Source organism: Macaca fascicularis, chromosome Y, assembly GCF_037993035.2.
Source record: "Macaca fascicularis isolate 582-1 chromosome Y, T2T-MFA8v1.1".
Lineage (NCBI taxonomy): Eukaryota > Metazoa > Chordata > Mammalia > Primates > Cercopithecidae > Macaca > Macaca fascicularis.
Genome location: NC_132903.1, coordinates 954280 through 974152, shown reverse-complemented (window position 1 = coordinate 974152; position 19873 = coordinate 954280). Strand labels below are relative to the sequence as shown.

General features: G+C 46.1%; 1 protein-coding gene across 2 annotated transcripts in view; it reads left to right on the top strand.

Moving 5' to 3' along the window:
• LOC123571109 (cytokine receptor-like factor 2) overlaps nucleotides 1–14354 on the top strand; it is a 40086-nt gene extending 25732 nt beyond the window's left edge. Inside the window, exons 7-8 of one of the 2 annotated variants that reach the window (XM_065538833.2) lie at nucleotides 97–181; nucleotides 14013–14354. In XM_065538833.2, coding sequence (XP_065394905.2) covers nucleotides 97–181; nucleotides 14013–14237 — 310 coding nt within the window. In that variant the 3' untranslated portion in view covers nucleotides 14238–14354. Of the gene's footprint in view, nucleotides 1–96; nucleotides 182–1836; nucleotides 4659–14012 lie in introns of those variants that run through there. The other variant, XM_045383695.3, reaches the window with a different exon arrangement.
• Nucleotides 14355–19873: the final 5519 nt, after the last annotated feature.

Here is a 19873-nt window from a genome sequence, read left to right as displayed (position 1 = left end):
GGTGTCTCCCCGGGGTCCATACCCTGCACGTGGTTCTTCCCAGCCCTGCTTGGGGGACGGTGGCTGACCTGACCACATTCTCCGTCTCTATTTCAGAGTGAAGAAATTTCTCATGCCCAGCGTGCCAGACCCGAAATCCACCTTCCCTGGGCTCTTTGAGATACACCAAGGGAACTTCCAGGTATCCACCCTCTCCTTGTGTGTTCTCTCCTCTCCACCAAGCAGGTGCACCGTGCCCACACTCATATCTCCCTGAGCGACCCTTTTAGAGAACGACATTTAGGGCCAGGCGCGGTGGCTCACGTCTGTCATCCCAGCACTTTGGGAGGCCGAGGCGGGTGGATCACTTCAGGTCAGGAGTTTGAGACCAGTCTGGCCAACGTGGTGAAACCCCGTCTCTACTAAAAATACAAGAATTAGCCAGGCGTGGTGGCAGGTGTCTGTAATCCCAGCTACTCTGGAGGCTGAGGCAGGAGAATCGCTTGAACCGTGGAGGCAGAGGTTGCGGTGAGCTGAGATTGTGCCACTGCACTCCAGCCTGGGGAACAGAGCCAGACTCTGTCAAGAAAAAAAAAAAAAAAAAGGAGGGAAGGAAGGGAAGGAGGGAGGGAGGGAGGGAGGAAAGGGGGAGAGAGAAAGGAAGGAAGGAAGAAAGGAAGGAAGGGGAGAAAGAAAGAAAGAAAGAAAAAAGAAAGAAAGAAAGAGAGAGAAAGAGAGAAAGAGAGAAAGAGAGAAAGACAGAAAGAGAGAAAGAGAGAAAGAGAGAAAGAAAGAAAGAAAGAGAAAGAAGGAAAGAAGGAAAGAAAAGAAGGAGAAGAAGGAAAGAAAGAAAAGAAAAAGGAAGAGAGAAAGAAAAAAAAAGAAAGAAAGGAAAGAGGAAATAAAAGGGGCGCGATCTCCGCTCACTGCAACCTCTGCCTCTCGGGGTCAAGCGATTCTCATGCCTCAGCCTCCTGAGTAGCTGGGACTACAGGCACCCGCCACCACACCCGGCTCATTTTTGTATTTTTAGTAGAGATGGGTTTTCACCATGTTGTCCAGGCTGGTCTCAAACTCAAGTCCACCCACCTCGGCCTCCCAAAGTGCCGGGATGACAGGCGTGAGCCACCGTGCCCGGCCTGTGTGTTGATTTTAATGCTGCTTGGTTGTGTCTGAATTTCAAAGGGAACAGGGTAGAAGGAAGCATGTGTCCAACTCTGACTTCCCGTGATGTCTCAAACTAGGTTTTAAGATAACTTTGGAATCGCCTTGACCGAGTGGAGAGTCCGTCAGTCTGTTGCAGGGCTTAGAATTTTATTTTTGGGGGCCGGGCATGGTGGCTCATGCCTTTGATCCCAGCACTTTGGGAGGCCGAGGTGGGTGGATCACCTGAGGTCGGGAGTTCGAGACCAGCCCGGCCAACACGGAGAAACCCCGTCTCTACTAAAAATACAAAATTAGCCACGTGCGGTGGTGAACACCTGCAATCCCAGCTACTCAGTAGCCTGAGGCAGGAGAATCGATTAGAACCGGGGAGGCAGAGGTGGCGGTGAGCCGAGATCGCGCCATTGCACTCCAGCCTGGGCCACAAGAGTGAAATTCTGTCTCCAAAAAAAACAAAAAAAGGATTTTATTTTTGGTTTAGAAGGGTGTCCGTTTCAGAGCCCCCGCATGCCCCAGACAAGAGCTTTGGAGGGGACTTAGACCTCCCAGACGGGACGGCTTTTCTGTTCCATTGGGAACGGCGTGGCTTCCGTGGGAGGCTGCCCGGTTCCGGGGACGTCTGCGGTGGGTACCATGTGGACGCTATCTGTGGTGTGTCTGTTGTGTTTGAGCTAGAACGTTTCCTCCTGGTAGGAGTGGATCACAGACACCCAGAACGTGGCCCACCTCCACAAGATAGCAGGTGCAGAGCCAGAAGGTGGCCCTGAGGAGTCTCTGGTGGTCCAGTTGGCCAAGACGGAAGCCGAGTCACCCAGGACGCCGGACCCACAGACCAAGGACGGAAAGGCCTCTGGGGGATCCCTCCTGCTTCCCCACCAGCCGCCCCTGCAAGGTGGTGATGTGGTCACTCTTGGGGGCTTTACCTTTGTGATGAATGACAGCTCGTATGTGGCGTTATGATGGACAGACAGCTGTCAAAGCCAACGTCAGGATCCACGTTGACGTTTAAAGACCGAGGGGAGTGTCCCGGGGACTCCACACCACCATGGACGGGGATGGTCCCCTCCAGTGATGGTAGGGGTAGGAGGAGCCTCTGAAGATCCAGCCTCACCACCTAATGAAGATGTTCTTAGGCTCAGTTTCCTCCACGTGGGTCTCTCTGTTCAAAGGCTTGATGGCGGATGGGAGCCAATTACTGGAGGAGACGGTCTCCCAGTTCCCTTTTGTGCCTGAACGTTGTGACGTCAACCCCAAGGCAGGACGTCCAAAATGCTCTAAGACCATCTTCCGCGCTCTGTGAGCCCCCAGTTCCGTCCGTGTTCCATGTCCGTAGGACTGGATTCTCTGAGAAATTTTTGTTTGTTTGTTTGGAGACGGAGTCTCACTCTGTGGCCCAGGATGGAGGTCAGTGGCACGATCTCGGCTCGCTGCAACCTCTGCCCCCCTAGTTCAAGGGATTCTCCCGCCTCAGCCTCCTGGGCACCTGGGATTACAGGTGCCCACCACCAGGCTCGGCTAATTTTGTATTTTTTAGTAGAGACGGGGTTTCACCACATTGGCCAGGCTGGTCTCGAACTCCTGACCTCAGGCGATCCACCCGCCTTGAACTCCCAGAGTGCTGGGATGACAATCGTGAGCCACCACCTGCCTTCAAGTAATTCTTCTGCTTCAGCCTCCTGAGTAGGTGGGATTACAGGTGCCTGCCACCATGCCTGGCTAATTTTTTTTTTTTACTTGCTATAGGGTTTCACCATGTTGGCCAGGCTGGTCTCAAACTCCTGACCTCAGGTGATCCACCTGCCTCAGCCTCCCAAAGTGCTGGGATTACAGGCGTGAGCCACCATGCCCAGATCTCAGAGGAATTTTTTTTTTTTTGAGACGGAGTCTCACTCTGTTGCCCAGGCTGGAGAGCAGTGGCACAGTCTTGGCTCACTGCAACCTCCACCTCCTGGGTTCAAGCCATCCTCCTGCTTTAGCCTCCTGAGTAGCTGAGACTACAGTCATGCACCACTGCACCTGGCTAACTTTTGCATTTTTAGCAGAGACGGGGTTTCACCACGTTGACCAGGCTGGTCTCAAATTCCTGACCTCAGGTGATCCACCCGCCACAGCCTCCCAAAGTGCGGGGATGACAGGCGTGAGCCACCTGATCCGGCTTTCAGAGGATTTTCTTTTTTCTTTTTTCCAACAAAGAATAAAGCATTTCATCTTTTTTTTTTTTTTTTGAGACAGAGTCTCACTCTGTTGCCCAGGCTGGAGTGCAGTGGCGTGATCTCGGCTCACTGCAAGCTCCGTCTCCCGGGTTCACGCCATTCTCCTGCCTCAGCCTCCCGAGTAGCTGGGACTACAGGCACCCGCCACCACGCCCGGCTAATTTTTGTATTTTTAGTAGAGACGGGGTTTCACCGTGTTAGCCAGGATGGTCTCGATCTCCTGACCTCGTGATCCGCCCACCTCGGCCTCCCAAGTGCTGGGATGACAGGCTTGAGCCACCGCGCCCGGCCCTCATTTCACCTTGTCTTCTTCTGTTATGCTCCACCAAGTGAAGACAAGAGAGAAAACCTGAAATTAAAGCATTTTCACCTGTTTCTTTCTTCAACGTTTATTTCAGGTCTGGGTACATGTGCAGGTGTGTTACGTGGGTGCATTGCGTGATGCTGAGGTTTGCGGTATGAAGGATCTGGTTACCCTGATACTAAACATAGTATCCAACAGTGACTTTTTCTTTTTTCTTTCTTTTCTTTTTCTTTTTGAGATGGAGTTTCCTTCCTGTCGCCCAGGCGGGAGTGCAGTGGTGCCATCTCCGCTCACTGCAACCTCCGCCTCCTGGGTTCAAGTGATTCTCCTGCCTCAGCCTCCCGAGTAGCTGGGACTCCAGGCACCTGCCACCACCACGACCAGCTAATTTTTGTATTTTTAGTGGAGACAGGGTTTCATCATATCGGTCAGGCTGCTCTTGAACTCCTGACCTTGTGATCCACCTGCATTGCCTTCCCAAAGTGCTGGGATTAAGGTGTGAGTCACTGCACCAGGCCTAATAGTAAGTTTTTCAACCCTTGCCCCCCTCTCCCTACCCCATCTGGTAGTACCTAGGATTTCTTGTTCCCATCTCTATGTACCAAATGCTTAGCTTCTACTTTTTTTTTTTTTTTTGAGACAGAGTCTTGCTCTCTTGCCCAGGCTGGAGTGCAGTGGCACAATCTTGGCTCACAGCAACCTCCACCTCCCGGGTTCAAGTGATTCTCCTGCCTCAGCCTCCTGAGTAGCTGGGATTACAGGCACCTGCCACCAGGCCTGGCTAAAATTTTTGTATTTTTAGTAGAGACGGGGTTTCACCGTGTTAGCCAGGCTGGTCTCGATCTCCTGACCTCGTGATCCGCCCACCTCGGCCTTCCAAGTGCTGGGATGACAGGCGTGAGCCACCGCGCCCGGCCCTCATTTCACCTTGTCTTCTTCTGTTACGCTCCACCAAGTGAAGACAAGAGAGAAAAACTGAAATTAAAGCATTTTCACCTGTTTCTTTCTTCAACGTTTATTTCAGGTCTGGGTACATGTGCAGGTGTGTTACGTGGGTGCATTGCGTGATGCTGAGGTTTGCGGTATGAAGGATCTGGTTACCCTGATACTGAACATAGTATCCAACGGTGACTTTTTCTTTTTTCTTTCTTTTCTTTTTCTTTTTGAGATGGAGTTTCCTTCCTGTCGCCCAGGCTGGAGTGCAGTGGTGCGATCTCCGCTCACTGCAACCTCCGCCTCCTGGGTTCAAGTGATTCTCCTGCCTCAGCCTCCCGAGTAGCTGGGACTCCAGGCACCTGCCACCACCACGACCAGCTAATTTTTGTATTTTTAGTGGAGACAGGGTTTCATCATATTGGTCAGGCTGCTCTTGAACTCCTGACCTTGTGATCCACCTGCATTGCCTTCCCAAAGTGCTGGGATTAAGGTGTGAGTCACCGCACCAGGCCTAATAGTAAGTTTTTCAACCCTTGCCCCCCTCTCCCTACCCCATCTGGTTAGCTTCTACTTTTTTTTTTTTTTTGAGACAGAGTCTTGCTCTCTTGCCCAGGCTGGAGTGTGGTGGCACAATCTTGGCCCACAGCAACCTCCACCTCCCGGGTTCAAGTGATTCTCCTGCCTCAGCCTCCCGAGTAGCTGGGATTACAGGCACCTGCCACCAGGCCTGGCTAAAATTTTTGTATTTTTAGTAGAGACGGGGTTTCACCATGTTAGCCAGGCTGGTCTCGATCTCCTGACCTCGTGATCCGCCCGCCTCGGCCTCCCAAAGTTCTGGGATGACAGGTGTGAGCTACCGCGCCCGGCCAGCAATCTTATGGTATACATATATGTATATATAGACACTAATAGTTGATAGCAATCTTATGGGGTGTGTGTGTATATATACACACATTAATAGTGCATAGCAATGTTACAGAGTGTGTGTGTGTATATATATACACACTAATAGTGCATAGCAATGTTACAGAGTGTGTGTATCTGTGTGTGTGTGTGTATATATACACACACTAATGGTGCATAGCAATGTTACAGAGTGTGTGTGTGTGTATATATATACACAAATAGTGCATAGCAATGTTACAGAGTGTGTGTGTGTGTATATATATACACAAATAGTGCATAGCAATGTTACAGAGTGTGTGTGTGTGTATATATATACACAAATAGTGCATAGCAATGTTACAGAGTGTGTGTGTGTGTATATATATACACAAATAGTGCATAGCAATATTACAGAGTGTGTGTGTGTGTATATATATACACAAATAGTGCATAGCAATGTTACAGAGTGTGTGTATCTGTGTGTGTGTATATATACACACACTAATGGTGCATAGCAATGTTACAGAGTGTGTGTGTGTGTGTATATATATACACAAATAGTGCATAGCAATGTTACAGAGTGTGTGTGTGTATATATATACACACACTAATAGTGCATAGCAATGTTACAGAGTGTGTGTATCTGTGTGTGTGTGTATATATATACACTAATGGTGCATAGCAATGTTACAGAGTGTGTGTGTGTGTATATATATACACAAATAGTGCATAGCAATGTTACAGAGTGTGTGTATCTGTGTGTGTGTGTGTATATATACACACACTAATGGTGCATAGCAATGTTACAGAGTGTGTGTGTGTATATATATACACAAATAGTGCATAGCAATGTTACAGAGTGTGTGTGTGTATATATACACACACTAATAGTGCATAGCAATGTTACAGAGTGTGTGTATCTGTGTGTGTGTGTGTGTATATATACACTAATGGTGCATAGCAATGTTACAGAGTGTGTGTATGTGTGTGTGTGTATATATATACACAAATAGTGCATAGCAATGTTACAGAGTGTGTGTATCTGTGTGTGTGTGTGTATATATACACACACTAATGGTGCATAGCAATGTTACAGAGTGTGTGTGTGTGTATATATATACACAAATAGTGCATAGCAATGTTACAGAGTGTGTGTGTGTGTGTATATATACACACACTAATAGTGCATAGCAATGTTACAGAGTGTGTGTATCTGTGTGTGTGTATATATACACACACTAATGGTGCATAGCAATGTTACAGAGTGTGTGTGTGTGTGTATATATACACACACTAATAGTGCATAGCAATGTTACAGAGTGTGTGTATCTGTGTGTGTGTATATATACACACACTAATGGTGCATAGCAATGTTACAGAGTGTGTGTGTGTGTGTGTGTGTATATATACACAAATAGTGCATAGCAATGTTACAGAGTGTGTGTGTGTATATATATACACAAATAGTGCATAGCAATGTTACAGAGAGTGTGTGTGTGTGTATATATACACACACTAATGGTGCATAGCAATGTTACAGAGTGTGTGTGTGTATATATATACACAAATAGTGCATAGCAATGTTACAGAGTGTGTGTGTGTGTGTGTATATATACACACACTAATGGTGCATAGCAATGTTACAGAGTGTGTGTGTGTGTATATATATACACAAATAGTGCATAGCAATGTTACAGAGTGTGTGTATCTGTGTGTGTGTGTGTATATATACACACACTAATGGTGCATAGCAATGTTACAGAGTGTGTGTGTGTATATATATACACAAATAGTGCATGGCAATGTTACAGAGAGTGTGTGTGTGTGTGTGTGTATATATACACAAATAGTGCATAGCAATGTTACAGAGTGTGTGTGTGTGTGTGTGTATAAATATACACAAATAGTGCATAGCAATGTTACAGAGTGTGTGTGTGTGTGTGTATAGACATACATATACATACGAGCTGCTGTACCCATCCTGTACTTATTTATTTATTTTTGAGACCGAGTCTCACTCTGTCACCCAGGCTGGAGTGCAGTGGCATGATCTCAGCTCACTGCAAATTCTGCCTCCCTAAAATGTATAAAACCAAGTTGTGGCCAGACATGGTGGCTCACGCCTGTTATCCCAGCACTTTGGGAGGCCGAGGCGGGTGGATCACTTGAGGTCAGGAGTTCAAGACCAGCCTGGCCAACATGGAGAAACCCGGCCTCTACTAAAAATGCAAAAATTAGCCAGGCGTGGTGGCAGGTGCCTGTAATCCCAGCTACTCGGGAGGCTGAGGCAGGAGAATCGCTTGAACCAGGATCCGGGAGGCGGAGGTGGCAGTGAGCCGAGATTGCGCCACTGCACTGCAGCCCGGGCGACAGAGCGAGACTCCGAACCACCCCTCCCTCCCTCAACAGGAAAAAACAAAAAAACAAAACAAAAAAACCAAACCAAAACAAAAAAAGCTATGTCCCCACCTGTCTCAGATTTTCCGGGTTTACACATTGTTGGAAATGGACTTTTTGGTGTCACACACAAAAAAGAATCAACACAGGAACAAATGATCTCTCAGCAAGATGAGCTTTCCTTTCTGTGCTATTCAACAGCTGTCCAGCCACGAGAGCACACCGAACAAACGAGACAGTTATTTATAACCTGAGGCATCTATCCTACTGCTGTGTCCACTTTCCATCGGCTAGAATACGACGTCACATTTTACACTTTACCCAATTGGCTCTTAGTTTAAGACTTTATTTTATTTTTTTTTAATTTTTTTGAGACGGAGTCTCGCTCTGTGGCCCAGGCTGGAGTGCAGTGGTGCGATCTCGGCTCACTGCAAGCTCTGCCTCCCGGGTTCATGCCTTTCTCCTGCCTCAAGTTTAAAATTTTTTTAATTGGATAAGGGGAACAGAACAAAGAAAGAAAAAGAAGTTGCCCAGGGATTGTTAAGGAAGCATCTGCAAATAAGAAATGGCAGAGGCAGTATGGGCTGGGATATATATACACACACACAAACAAATAGTGGATAGCAATCCTAGTGTATATATGTATAGATTTATATACACACACTAATAGTGAATAGCAATCTTATAGTGTGTGTATATATATATACACACACACACAAATAATGGATAGCAATCTTATAGTGTATATATATACACACACACTAATAGTGGATAGCAATCTTATAGTGTGTGTGTGTGTGTGTGTGTGTATATATCCACCTGCCTCAGCCTCCCAAAGTGCTAGGATGACAGGCGTGAGCCACCTTATCTGGCTTTCAGAGGATTTTCTTTCTTTCTTTTTTTAAAAAACAAAGAATAAAGCATTTCGTCTTTTTAAAATATATATACACACTAATAGTGGATAGCAATCTTATAGTGTATGTGTATATGTATATATACACACTAATAATGGATAGCAATGTTATAGTGTATATATATATGTGTATATATATACACACACACACAAATAGTGGATAGCAATCTTACAGTGTGTGTATATATATATATACTAATAGTGGATAGCAATCTTATAGTGTGTATATATATACACTAACAGTGAATAGCAATCTTATAATGTGTATATATATATATTACACACTAATAGTGGATAGCAATCTTGTAGTGGATATATATACACACACACATTAATAGTGGATAGCAATCTTATAGAGTGTATATATATATACACTAATAGTGGATAGCAATCTTATAGTGTATATATATATACACACACTAATAGTGGATAGCAATCTTATAGTGTGTGTATATATATACACACACTAATAATGGATACCAATGTTATAGTGTGTATATATATATACTAATAATGAATAGCAATCTTATAGTGTGTATATATATATGCTAACAGTGGATAGCAATCTTATAGTGTACATACATATATTATACAGTAATAGTGGATAGTAATCTTGTAGTGATATATATATATATACACACACATATTAATAGTGGATAGCAATCTTGTAGTGATATATATATATATATACACACATTAATAGTGGATAGCAATCTTACAGTTTGTGTGTGTGTGTGTATATATATATATACACACACTAATAGTGGATAGCAATCTTACAGTGTATATATATACACACACTAATAGTACATAGAAATCTTATAGTGTGCATACATACACACTAATAGTGGATAGCAATCTTATAGTGTGTGTATATATATACACACACATAGTGCATAGCAATCTTATTGTGTGTATATATATACACACACTAATATGGATAGCAATCTTATAGCATGTATATATATATATACACACACACACACTAATAGTGGATAGCAATCTTACAGTGTGTGTGTGTATATATATTCTTATAGAATATATATATTCTTATAGAATATATATGTTCTTATAGAATATATATGTTCTTATAGAATATATGTTCTTATAGTATATATGTTCTTATAGAATATATATGTTCTTATAGGATATATATGTTCTTACAGAATATATATATTCTTACAGAATATATGTTCTTAGAGAATATATATGTTCTTAGAGAATATATATATTCTTAGAGAATATATATGCACACACTAATTGTGGATAGCAGTCTTACAGAGTATATATATACACAGTAATACTGGCTAGCAATCTTATAGAATATATATACACACACACACACACAGTAATGGGGGTAGCAATCTTAGAGTAAGAAATTGTGACTTTTTATAATCTTTGAAGAAGAACTTTCCCATTTCTCACAACATTACTCTGTGTCCAAAGTACGTTTGAATTTTGAAACTCTCTGTGCGGTTACCCGAAGGCCCCCTCCCTCGGCTGTGTGTTTGCTTTTCTCGTTACTGGAACAATGTGAGAGGTGTCCTGAGGTGTGGTTGGTTTCTGATGTCCCTGCAGATAGTGGAGAATGCTACTGTCGCAGGTTTCCCGTGGGCCCCTTGGCTTGAAGGATGACATGCTATCTCTGAGTTATTGAGATTTTGCTTCTTTGGGTGGGATTGGGTTTAAGTAAATTTTCCTGCAGGTGCAGTAAGTAAGCTTTCGGCAGCCGCGCTTGGAATAATTGTGTGTGTGTGTGTGTGTGTGTGTGTGTGTGTGTGTGTGTGTGTGTGAGATTGTTGTAGGGAACACAGAATTAAAATCTTTTTCCCACCAGGCACAGCGGTGGCTCACACCTGTCATCCCAGCACTTTGGGAGGCCGAGGCGGGTGGATCACCTGAGGTCAGGAGTTCGAGACCAGCCTGGCCAACATGGTGAAACCCCGTCTCTACTAAAAACACAAAAATGAGCCGGGCGTGGTGGCGGGCGCCTGTCATCCCAGCTACTCGGGAGGCTGAGGCAGAAGAATTGCTTGAACCCGGGAGGCAGAGGGTGCAGTGAGCTGAGGCCGTACCATCGCACTCCAGCCTGGGCAACAAGAGCGAAACTCCGTCCTCCCATCCCTACACAGAAAAAAGCCCCGCAGAGCATGTTCTACAGAATTAGTCATGAGTCACAGATATTATCTCTCCTTGGGGGAACATTCTGTATCAGCCGGGGGCCCCTGTTCCTTTCTCTTGAAATAACCGTTACTTGTGATCAGTAGCAGACGTGACGGGCCCATCGCTGAAAAAGCCCCAGTTGAAAACCCGGATGTTCCCGGCCAAGAGCGTGACTTAAAAACGCAGAGACAAGAAAGAACTGAGAAGCCAGGTGCAGTGGCTCACGCCTGTAATCCCGGCACTTTGGCAAGGCTGGGCTGGGTGGATCTCCCTTGAGCCCCCAGGAGTTCAAGACCAGCCTAGACAACATGACAAGACCCCATCTCTTATATAATAATAATAATAAAAATAATAAAATAATAAAATAATAAAAAATAAAAATAATTTAAAAATAATAATAAATAATAATAATAAAATAATTAAAAATAATAAAAAAATTAGCTGGGTGTACTGGCTAATTTTTATAATACACTCAGTGTTATCTAAAGTTTTTGCAAAAAAAAAAAAAGTATTTTCTTTCTTTTTTTATTTTTGAGACAGAGTCTCGCTCTGTCTCCGGGGCTGGAGTGCGGTGGCGCAATCTCCGCTCACTGCAATCTCCGCCTCCCGGGTTTACACCATTCTCCTGCCTCAGCCTCCCGAGTAGCTGGGACTATAGGCACCCGCCACCGTCCCCAGCTAATTTTTTGTGTTTTTACTAGAGATGGGGTTTCACCGTGTTAGCCAGGATGATCTGGATCTCTTGACCTCGTGATCCGCCTGCCTCGGCCTCCCAAAGTGCTGGGATTACAGGCGTGAGCCACCGCGCCCGGCCAAAAATTGTATTTTCAAATGAGCAGATTCCATCTCATAAAAGAAACGACTTCTTCATCTTCCTAGGAGGCTGTAGAGTTAATAAACTTCGTGAGTCCATTTTGTAACAGACTCAATGCCCATAACATATTGTACTTTTATGTTTTCGAGATAGAGTTTTGCTCTTGTAGCCCAGGCTGGAGTGCAGTGGCGCGATCTCGGCTCACTGCAGCCTCTGCCTCCCGGGTTCAAGTGATTCTCCTGCCTCAGCCTCCTGAGGAGCTGGGATTACAGGCAACCACCACCACGCCTGGCTAGTTTTTGTATTTTTAGTAGAGACAGGGTTTCACCATGTTGGCCAGGCTGGTCTCAAACTCATGACTTCAGGTGATCCGCCCACCTCGGCCTCCGAAAGTGCTGGGATGACAGGCGTGAGCCATGGCACCTGCATACACTGATTTTTATACATAGTGTATATTATATACACTTATTTTAAAATATACACTTATTTTATACATAGTATATATTATATATGCATGCTATTATCTATTATGGATATAATATGATATCATATGCACGTGACAATTTGGAAAGATTTTGTTGTTTACTTAGAGTTTGTAGTAGTTTGGGAATAGCTAATTTGGCTTCAATTTACTAAAAACAAAAATCTCTGGATTTTCTTCTATTTTTTCTTTCTGTTTAAGTTTTTAAATTAAAGACAGAGTCTCAGCCAGGCACGGTGGCTCACACTTGTCATCCCAGTACTTTGGGAGGCCGAGGCGGGTGGATCCCCTGAGGTCAGGAGTCTGAGACCAGCCTGGCCAACATGGTGAAACCCCGTCTCTACTAAAAATACAAAAATTGGCTCCCAGCATGGGAGAAAGAAGGAGGCTGGGAGGTTAGGCCAGTCTGATCTCTTCACGTTCTTCTGCCTGTTTTTATCCTGGCCGTGCTAACAGCTGACTAGTGGGTGCCCATCCACCACCCAGATGGAGGGTGGGTCAGCCTTTCCCAACCCACGGACTCAAATGTTCATCTCCTTGGACAACACCCTCACAGACACACCCATTATCAAGACTTGGCCTCCTTCAGTCTAATCTAGTTGACGCTCAGTATTCACCCTCCCAGGGTGAGAGCCTCTCCCAAATGAGACTGGGAGTCCTTCCATTGTCTCTCTGGGAATGTAGCTTCAGCGTGGACAAAAAAATCCTTCCACAGTGGAGACCAGGTGACCTCTCTCCATCCTGTCTTGGCAGAGACAGTAGAAAACAAACAAACAAACAAACAAACAAACACACTCAAAAGCCTCTGCAAATTCCATCTCAGGCCTGGGGGGGATTTGGCCCTGACTTTAAAAGCAAGACCTCCACAAAGGCCCTTTTCTCTTCTCTGGATTTGAGAACTTTTTTTTTTTTTTTTTTTTTTTAGATAGAATCTCACTCTGTCGCCCAGGCTGGAGTGCAGTGGTGCCATCTCGGCTCACTGCAACCTCCGCCTCCCCGGTTCAAGCCATTCTCCTGCCTCAGCCTCCCAAGTAGCTGCGATTACAGGTGCCCACTATCTCGCCAATTTTGTATTTTTTAGTAGAGACTAGGAGAGGGGCCGGGCGCGGTGGCTCAAGCCTGTAATCCCAGCACTTTCGGAGGCCGAGGAGGGTGGATCACGAGATCAAGAGATGGAGACTATCCTGGCTGACACGATGCAACCCCGTTTCTACTAAATATACAAAAAAAAAAAAAAATTAGCCGGGTGCAGTGGTGCATGCCTGTCATCCCAGCTACTCGGGAGGCTGAGGCAGGAGAATCGCTTGAACCGGGAGGCAGAGGTTGCCGTGAGCCGAGATGGTGCCACTGCACTCCAGCCTGGGCGACAGAGGGAGACTCCGTCTCAAAATAAATAAATAAATACATACGTACATAAAAATAAAAATAAAAAAAGATGTCTGCTTACCTGTCGCATCATTCTCGTTGGGAGGGCTCGCTAGACCGTGACGTTCACAGTCAGCACTGAGTTGGCCAACTCAGTTATTTTCCGTGTACCTGGGCAGGTCCTGCTGGTCCTTCCTGTGGCTGTTTTGTCCTGGGGTGGTGGTAAAAAGCCTGGGGCGGTGGGGGGGGGGGGCGGGTGACCAAGCATTGGGTCTCGTGGGCGGGATTCCAGCCGGCCTTTCTGCACCAGCCTACAGGTGCCAAGGAGGTTGGTTGGGTGACCGAGCATTGGGTATAGAGGTCAGGAGTGTGACCGGCCCTTCTGTACCTGTCTACAGGTGCCAAAGAAGCTGGTTGGGGTGACTGACAATTGCGTCCGGGGTAAAGGACTCTGGCTGGCCCTTCTGCACCTGTCTATAGAGGCCTCCGTGGGCGTCTTCAAGGCTGTATCTGGGGGTCTCCATGGCCGTCTTTCTGTAGGGGGCGTTGGCCAGCGTGGCCCCCCACTCTGGTCCTGCCTGTCTGTAGCCGAGGGGCACACCTTCCTCTGCTGTTTCTGCTGAGCATGCACAGAGCGTCTTGGTTCATGGCATCTCAGCAAACTTCTGAGCCCTTCCAGGGGATGAGGGAACCATGCCAGGTATCTGGGGGTGGGCGGCTGATTCGGATTTCTCTGCCCCGTGGAAGCCTGCAGCCACCTCTGCTGGCTGCCTTCTACTGAAGCACGCAGTTAACGTCAGCTGTTCCCTGGGTCTCAGCCTCGGGAAGCAGGCCACGGGGGCCCGCCTCTCAGCTCCCAAAATGAGGATACGGCTTTTTCTCTCTCCTGGCTGAATTCCTCCGAATTTTACCTCCCGGCCATCGGGACCTCTTCGACCTGCAAAGACGATTCCGGGGACAGCCCGGGAACCCCCAGACACACAAGAGGAAATCGTGAATCAATTCTGAGGTGTGTTTTTCTACAGAAAAAGCCTACGCCTTTCGAGTGCAATAGTTGGTGATACCCCGGGCTAACACGGTGAAACCCCGTCTCTACTAAAAATACAAAAATTAGCCTGCCGTGGTGGCAGGTGCCTGTCATCCCAGCTACTCGGGAGGCTGAGGCAGGAGAATCGCTTGAACCCGGGAGGTGGAGGTTGCAGTGAGTCGAGATGGCGCCGCTGCACTCCAGCCTGGGGGACAGAGAGAGACTCTGTCTAAAAAAAAAAAAAAAAAAAAGGCCGGGCACGGTGACTCACACCTGTAATCCCAACACTTTGGGAGGCCGAGGCAGGTGGATCACCTGAGGCCAGGAGTTCTAGAGCAGCCTGGCCAACATGGTGAAACCTGGTGTCAACTAAAAATAGAAAAATTAGCCGGGCGTGGTGGCAGGTGCCTGTCATCCCAGCTACTCGGGAGGCTGAGGCAGGAGAATGGCTTGAATCTGGGAGGCGGAGCTTGCAGTGAGCTGAGATGCGGCCACTGCACTCCAGCCTGGGTGACAGAGCGAGACTCTGTCTCAAAAAAAACAAAACAAAAACAAAACAAAACCAAAGCAAACCAAACAAAAAAGAACCCCATGGCACAGAAATAATCTTGGCATCCACATACAAGTTGTGGAAAGTTCTCTGAATCACCCTCCACATCGTGATCAGATATTTGTCAGAAGAGCTTGACCAGTCATTTGCTCAGTAGGTATTTACAGATGTTTTTACTGTGAGGAAGCAGTGGGTGCAACGGCATCTCCCTCCCCAAATTCATGTTCATGCTGTCCTTCAGAATGAGAGTTTATTTGGTTATGGAGTCTTTGCAGGTGTATTTAAGGTAAAGATCTTGAGATGAGATCATCCTGGAGTTGGGTAGGTCCTAAATGCAATGACAGGTGTCCTTTTAAGAGACAGAAGAGGAGACACAGACACAGTGGGGGAGGCCACGTGGAGACTGAGGCAGAGACTGGAGTGATGCGGCCACAAGCCCGGGGACGCCTGGAGCCCCCAGGAGCTGGGAGAGGCAGGAAGGATCCTCCCCTAGAGTCTCCAGAGGGAGCTGGATACACCTGGAGTGGATTGAACTGTGGTCCCCTAAACAGATGTCCATGTCCTAATCCCCAGAACCTGTGAGTGGGACCTTGTTCGGAAAAGGGGTCTTTGCAGATACAGTTGAATGTAAGACATCGAGATAAGGCTCCAGAAAGAACCAAACACAGTTGCAATGGGTTGGGATGGTGACCTCAAAAGATCTGTCCATGTCCTAACCCGTAGACTTGTGAATAGAATCTCATTTAGAAAGAAGGTCTCTGCAGGTGTCATTCAGTTGAGTATCTTGAGATGAGATCACCCAGGATTAGCTGAGCTCTAAATAGAATGACAGGTGTCCTTGTAAGAGACAGAAGAGGAGACAGACACAGAGGAGGAGGCCACGTGGAGACGGAGGCAGAGACTGGAGTGATGCGGCCACAAGCCCAGGGACGCCTGGAGCCCCCAGGAGGTGGGAGAGGCAGGAAGGAGCCTCCCCTAGAGCCTTGGGAGGCAACACAGCTCTGTCCACGTGTTGACCTCAGACTCCTGGTCTCCGGGACGGGGAGAGAACACATGTGTGTTGTTTTAGCCCCTAGTTTGTGGTTTGTGGTCTTTTTCTTTTTCTTTTTTTGAGACAGAGTCTGTCTCTGTTGCCCAGACTGGAGTGCAGTGGTGTGATCTCGGCTCACTGCAACTTCCGCCTCCCGGGTTCAAGCGATTCTCCTGCCTCAGCCTCCTGAGTAGCTGGGATTACTGGCCTCCGCCATCACGACGGGCTAAATGTTGTATTTTTAGGGGAGACGAGGTTTCTCCATGTTGGCCAGGCTGGTCTCAAACTCCTGACCTCAGGTGATCCACCTGCCTCAGCTTCCCAAAGTGCTGGGACAGGCGTGAGCCACCGCGCCCGGCCCTTTTTTGTTTTTTGTTTTTCTTGAGACAGAGTCTGGCTTTGCTGCCCAGGCTGGAGTATAGTGATTTGATCTCGGCTCACTGCAACCTCTGCCTCCCGGGTTCAAGTGATTCTCCTGCCTCAGCCTCCTGAGTAGCTGGGATTACAGGTGGACACCACCATGCCCAGCTAGTTTTTGTATTTTTAGTAGACACAGGGTTTCACCATGTTGGCCAGGCTGGTCTCAAACTCGTGACTTCAGGTGATCCACCTGCCTCGGCCTCACAAGGGACTGGGATTACAGGCGCCCGCCACCGTGCCTGGCCTCTGTTTTCTTTGTCGTTTAAATGGAGATGAAATTCGCATCATATCAAATGCAACGTTTTATACTCAACCTCAGTAATCATCAGGGAAATGCAGATTTTAAAATCACACAGAAACACCACCTTGCCCCAGCCAGAATGACCATTATTAAAAAGTAAAAAAAAAAAAAAAAAAAAAAAAAAAAAGATATTGGTGTGGGTGTGGTGAAAACGGAATGCTTTATATACTCCTGGTGGGGAATGTAAATTAATACAAGCTCTATGAAAAACCATATGGAGGCTGGACACGGTGGCTCACACCTGTCATCCCAGCACTTTGGGAGGCCGAGGCGGGTGGATCACCTGAGGTCAGGAGTTCAAGACCAGCCTGGCCAACATGGTGAAACCCCGTCTCTACTAAAACTACAAAAATTAGCCGGGCGTGGTGCCAGGTGCCTGTAGTCCCAGCTACTCGGGGGGCTGAGGCAGGAGAATGGCATGAACCCGGGAGATGGAGGTTGCAGTGAGCTCAGATTGCACCATTGCACTCCAGCCTGGGTGACAAGAACAAAGCTCTGTCTCAAAAAAAGAAAAGAAAAAAAAATAAAAAAATACATTACTAGGTGCAGTGGCTCACGCCTGTAATCCCAGCACTTTGGGAGGCCGAGGCGGGTGGATCACCTGAGGTCAGGAGTTCAAGACCAGCCTGGCCAACGTGACAAAACCCTGTCTCTACTAGAAATACAAAATTAGCTGGGCGAGGTGGCCCAAGCCTGGAGTTCCAGCTACTCCGGAGGCTGAGGCAGGAGAATCGCTTGAACCCGGGAGGCGGAGGTTGCAGTGAGCCCAGATCGCGCCACTGCACTCCAGCCTGGGCAACAAGAGCGAAACCCTGTCTCAAAAACAAACAAACAAAAAATCAGAGCTTCATTCTCAGAACATTTATATACATGTTTTTCAGTTTTTTATTTCTCACGAAGTTTTGCCCAGGAGCCCAGTAACTGGGTCCCATTTTGTTTTAAATAAGGGTTACTTGTCAGAGAACAAATACGTCTCCGACTCTGGCAATCGGCAAGAGTGGGAAGTCCCAGTTATAAAGACATTATCCATAATTCTGGAAGCAGCTTTCATAAGCCAGGCTCCAACGCTCTGCCCAAAACCACCGCTTAAATCTTGCTGGCTCCAAGCGACGTGCAGCTTTAAGAGCAAAACCAGACAGCAGGAACCCCCGCCTTCTGCAGAAAGGTGGAGAAGGGGGTGGGGGGGAAGCAAAAATGCCTCATGTTTCACAGCGTATGAAAGAAAAAAAATACAACGTGTGGACTGCTCACTGACAGGTGAAATAGGGTTCCCATTTTTAAAGAAAAACAGTACTTCCTCCGAGAAAGCCTGCCAGACATTTAGGAATTACTAAATTCCTAGTGTGTGGCGTTTCTGAAAAACACGTGCACGAGATGTAGTAAGCATCCTGATTAAATTAATAAATTAAGTCAATGAATTAAATTAATTTAAAAAATTAACGACTTAAATAAATCAATAAATTAAATAAATTAAATTAATTAACAAAAGCGGCGAATTAATTAAATTAATAAAACTAACAAGTTAGTTAAATTAACGAATCAAATAAACTAAATTAATTAATAAAGTGATGAATTAAATTAATTAATAAAAGAGACGAATTAATTAAATCAATTAATAAAAGCGATGAATTAATTAGATCAATTAATAAAAAGTGATGAATTAATTAGATTAACAAAAGCGATGGATTAATTAATAAAAAGCGATGAATCAATTAGATTAATTAATAAAAGCAATGAATTAATTAGATTAATTAATACATTAATGAATTAATTGGCATGTCAAATTTATAATGAACGAAATACTAAATTAATGAATAAATAAATTAATTAAGTAAATTGATTAATGATTAAATTAAATTAATTAATGACATCCTAATTAAATTAATCGGAATAATAAACCACCTAAATGCATTGACCTGGAACTGGCATCTCCCGCCCTGGGTATAAGCGCTGATGGACACTCCCCGTGAACTGCAAAGAGCAAAAGGCATTTTTGGATTCTCAGCGTCTGGGCAACATTTGTGCAAGACATTTGGGCCGTCACCTGCCTGCTCCAAGAGGGCTGACCAGGAGCAAGCGACCAGGTCCGGCTCTCAATCACTGGCCTGTCTGATTGTCAAACAAAAGCAACCCTTCTTTTAGAATTTCGCGTTTTCAGACTTTCTGTTAGCATTTGCAACAGGCTGGTGGGTGCAGGCAACCAGGCGTTAGGATGCTGGCTGTTGCAGAATTTAACTCTGCGTCCTAAGAATGAATGGCATTCATTTTGAGTTTCTGCCTGGCAATCAGCGGGTCTGCAAAAACAGCCATTCAGAGATGAGGAAAACCGGGGGCAGATACTTGAATGATAGTTTTAAAGTGAGGTGAGTCAATAGAACTAGGAATATGACTCAAGGACCCTCAGTTTTAATGATAGTTACTTTATTTGTGAGACGGCGATTCAAGGACCCTCAATTTTTATTTTATTTGTGAGACAGAGTCTCACTCTGCACCCAGGCTGGAGTACAGTGGTGTGATTTCGGCTCACTGTAACCTTCACCTCTCAAGTTCAAGGCTCAGACTCTGGAGTACCTGGAATTCCAGGCACCTGTCACCAAACCCGGCTAGTTTTTGTATTTTTAGTAGAGATGGGGTTTTGCCATGTTGGCCAGGCTGGTCTCGAACTCCCAACCTCAGGTGATCCACCCGCCTCAGCCTCCCAAAGTGCCAGGATTACAAGTGTGAGCCACTGTGCCTGGCCTCGCCTTCCCTTCCCTTCTCTCTTCTCTTTTATCTTCTCTTCCTTCTCTTCCCCTCCCTCCCTCCTTCCCTCCCTCCCCTCCTCTCCTCTCCCCTCCTTCCTTCCTTCTCTCCTTCCTTCCTTCTCTCTCTTTCTTTCTCTCTCTCCTTTCCCTTTCTTTCCTTCCCTCCCTTCCTTCCTTCTCTCCTTCT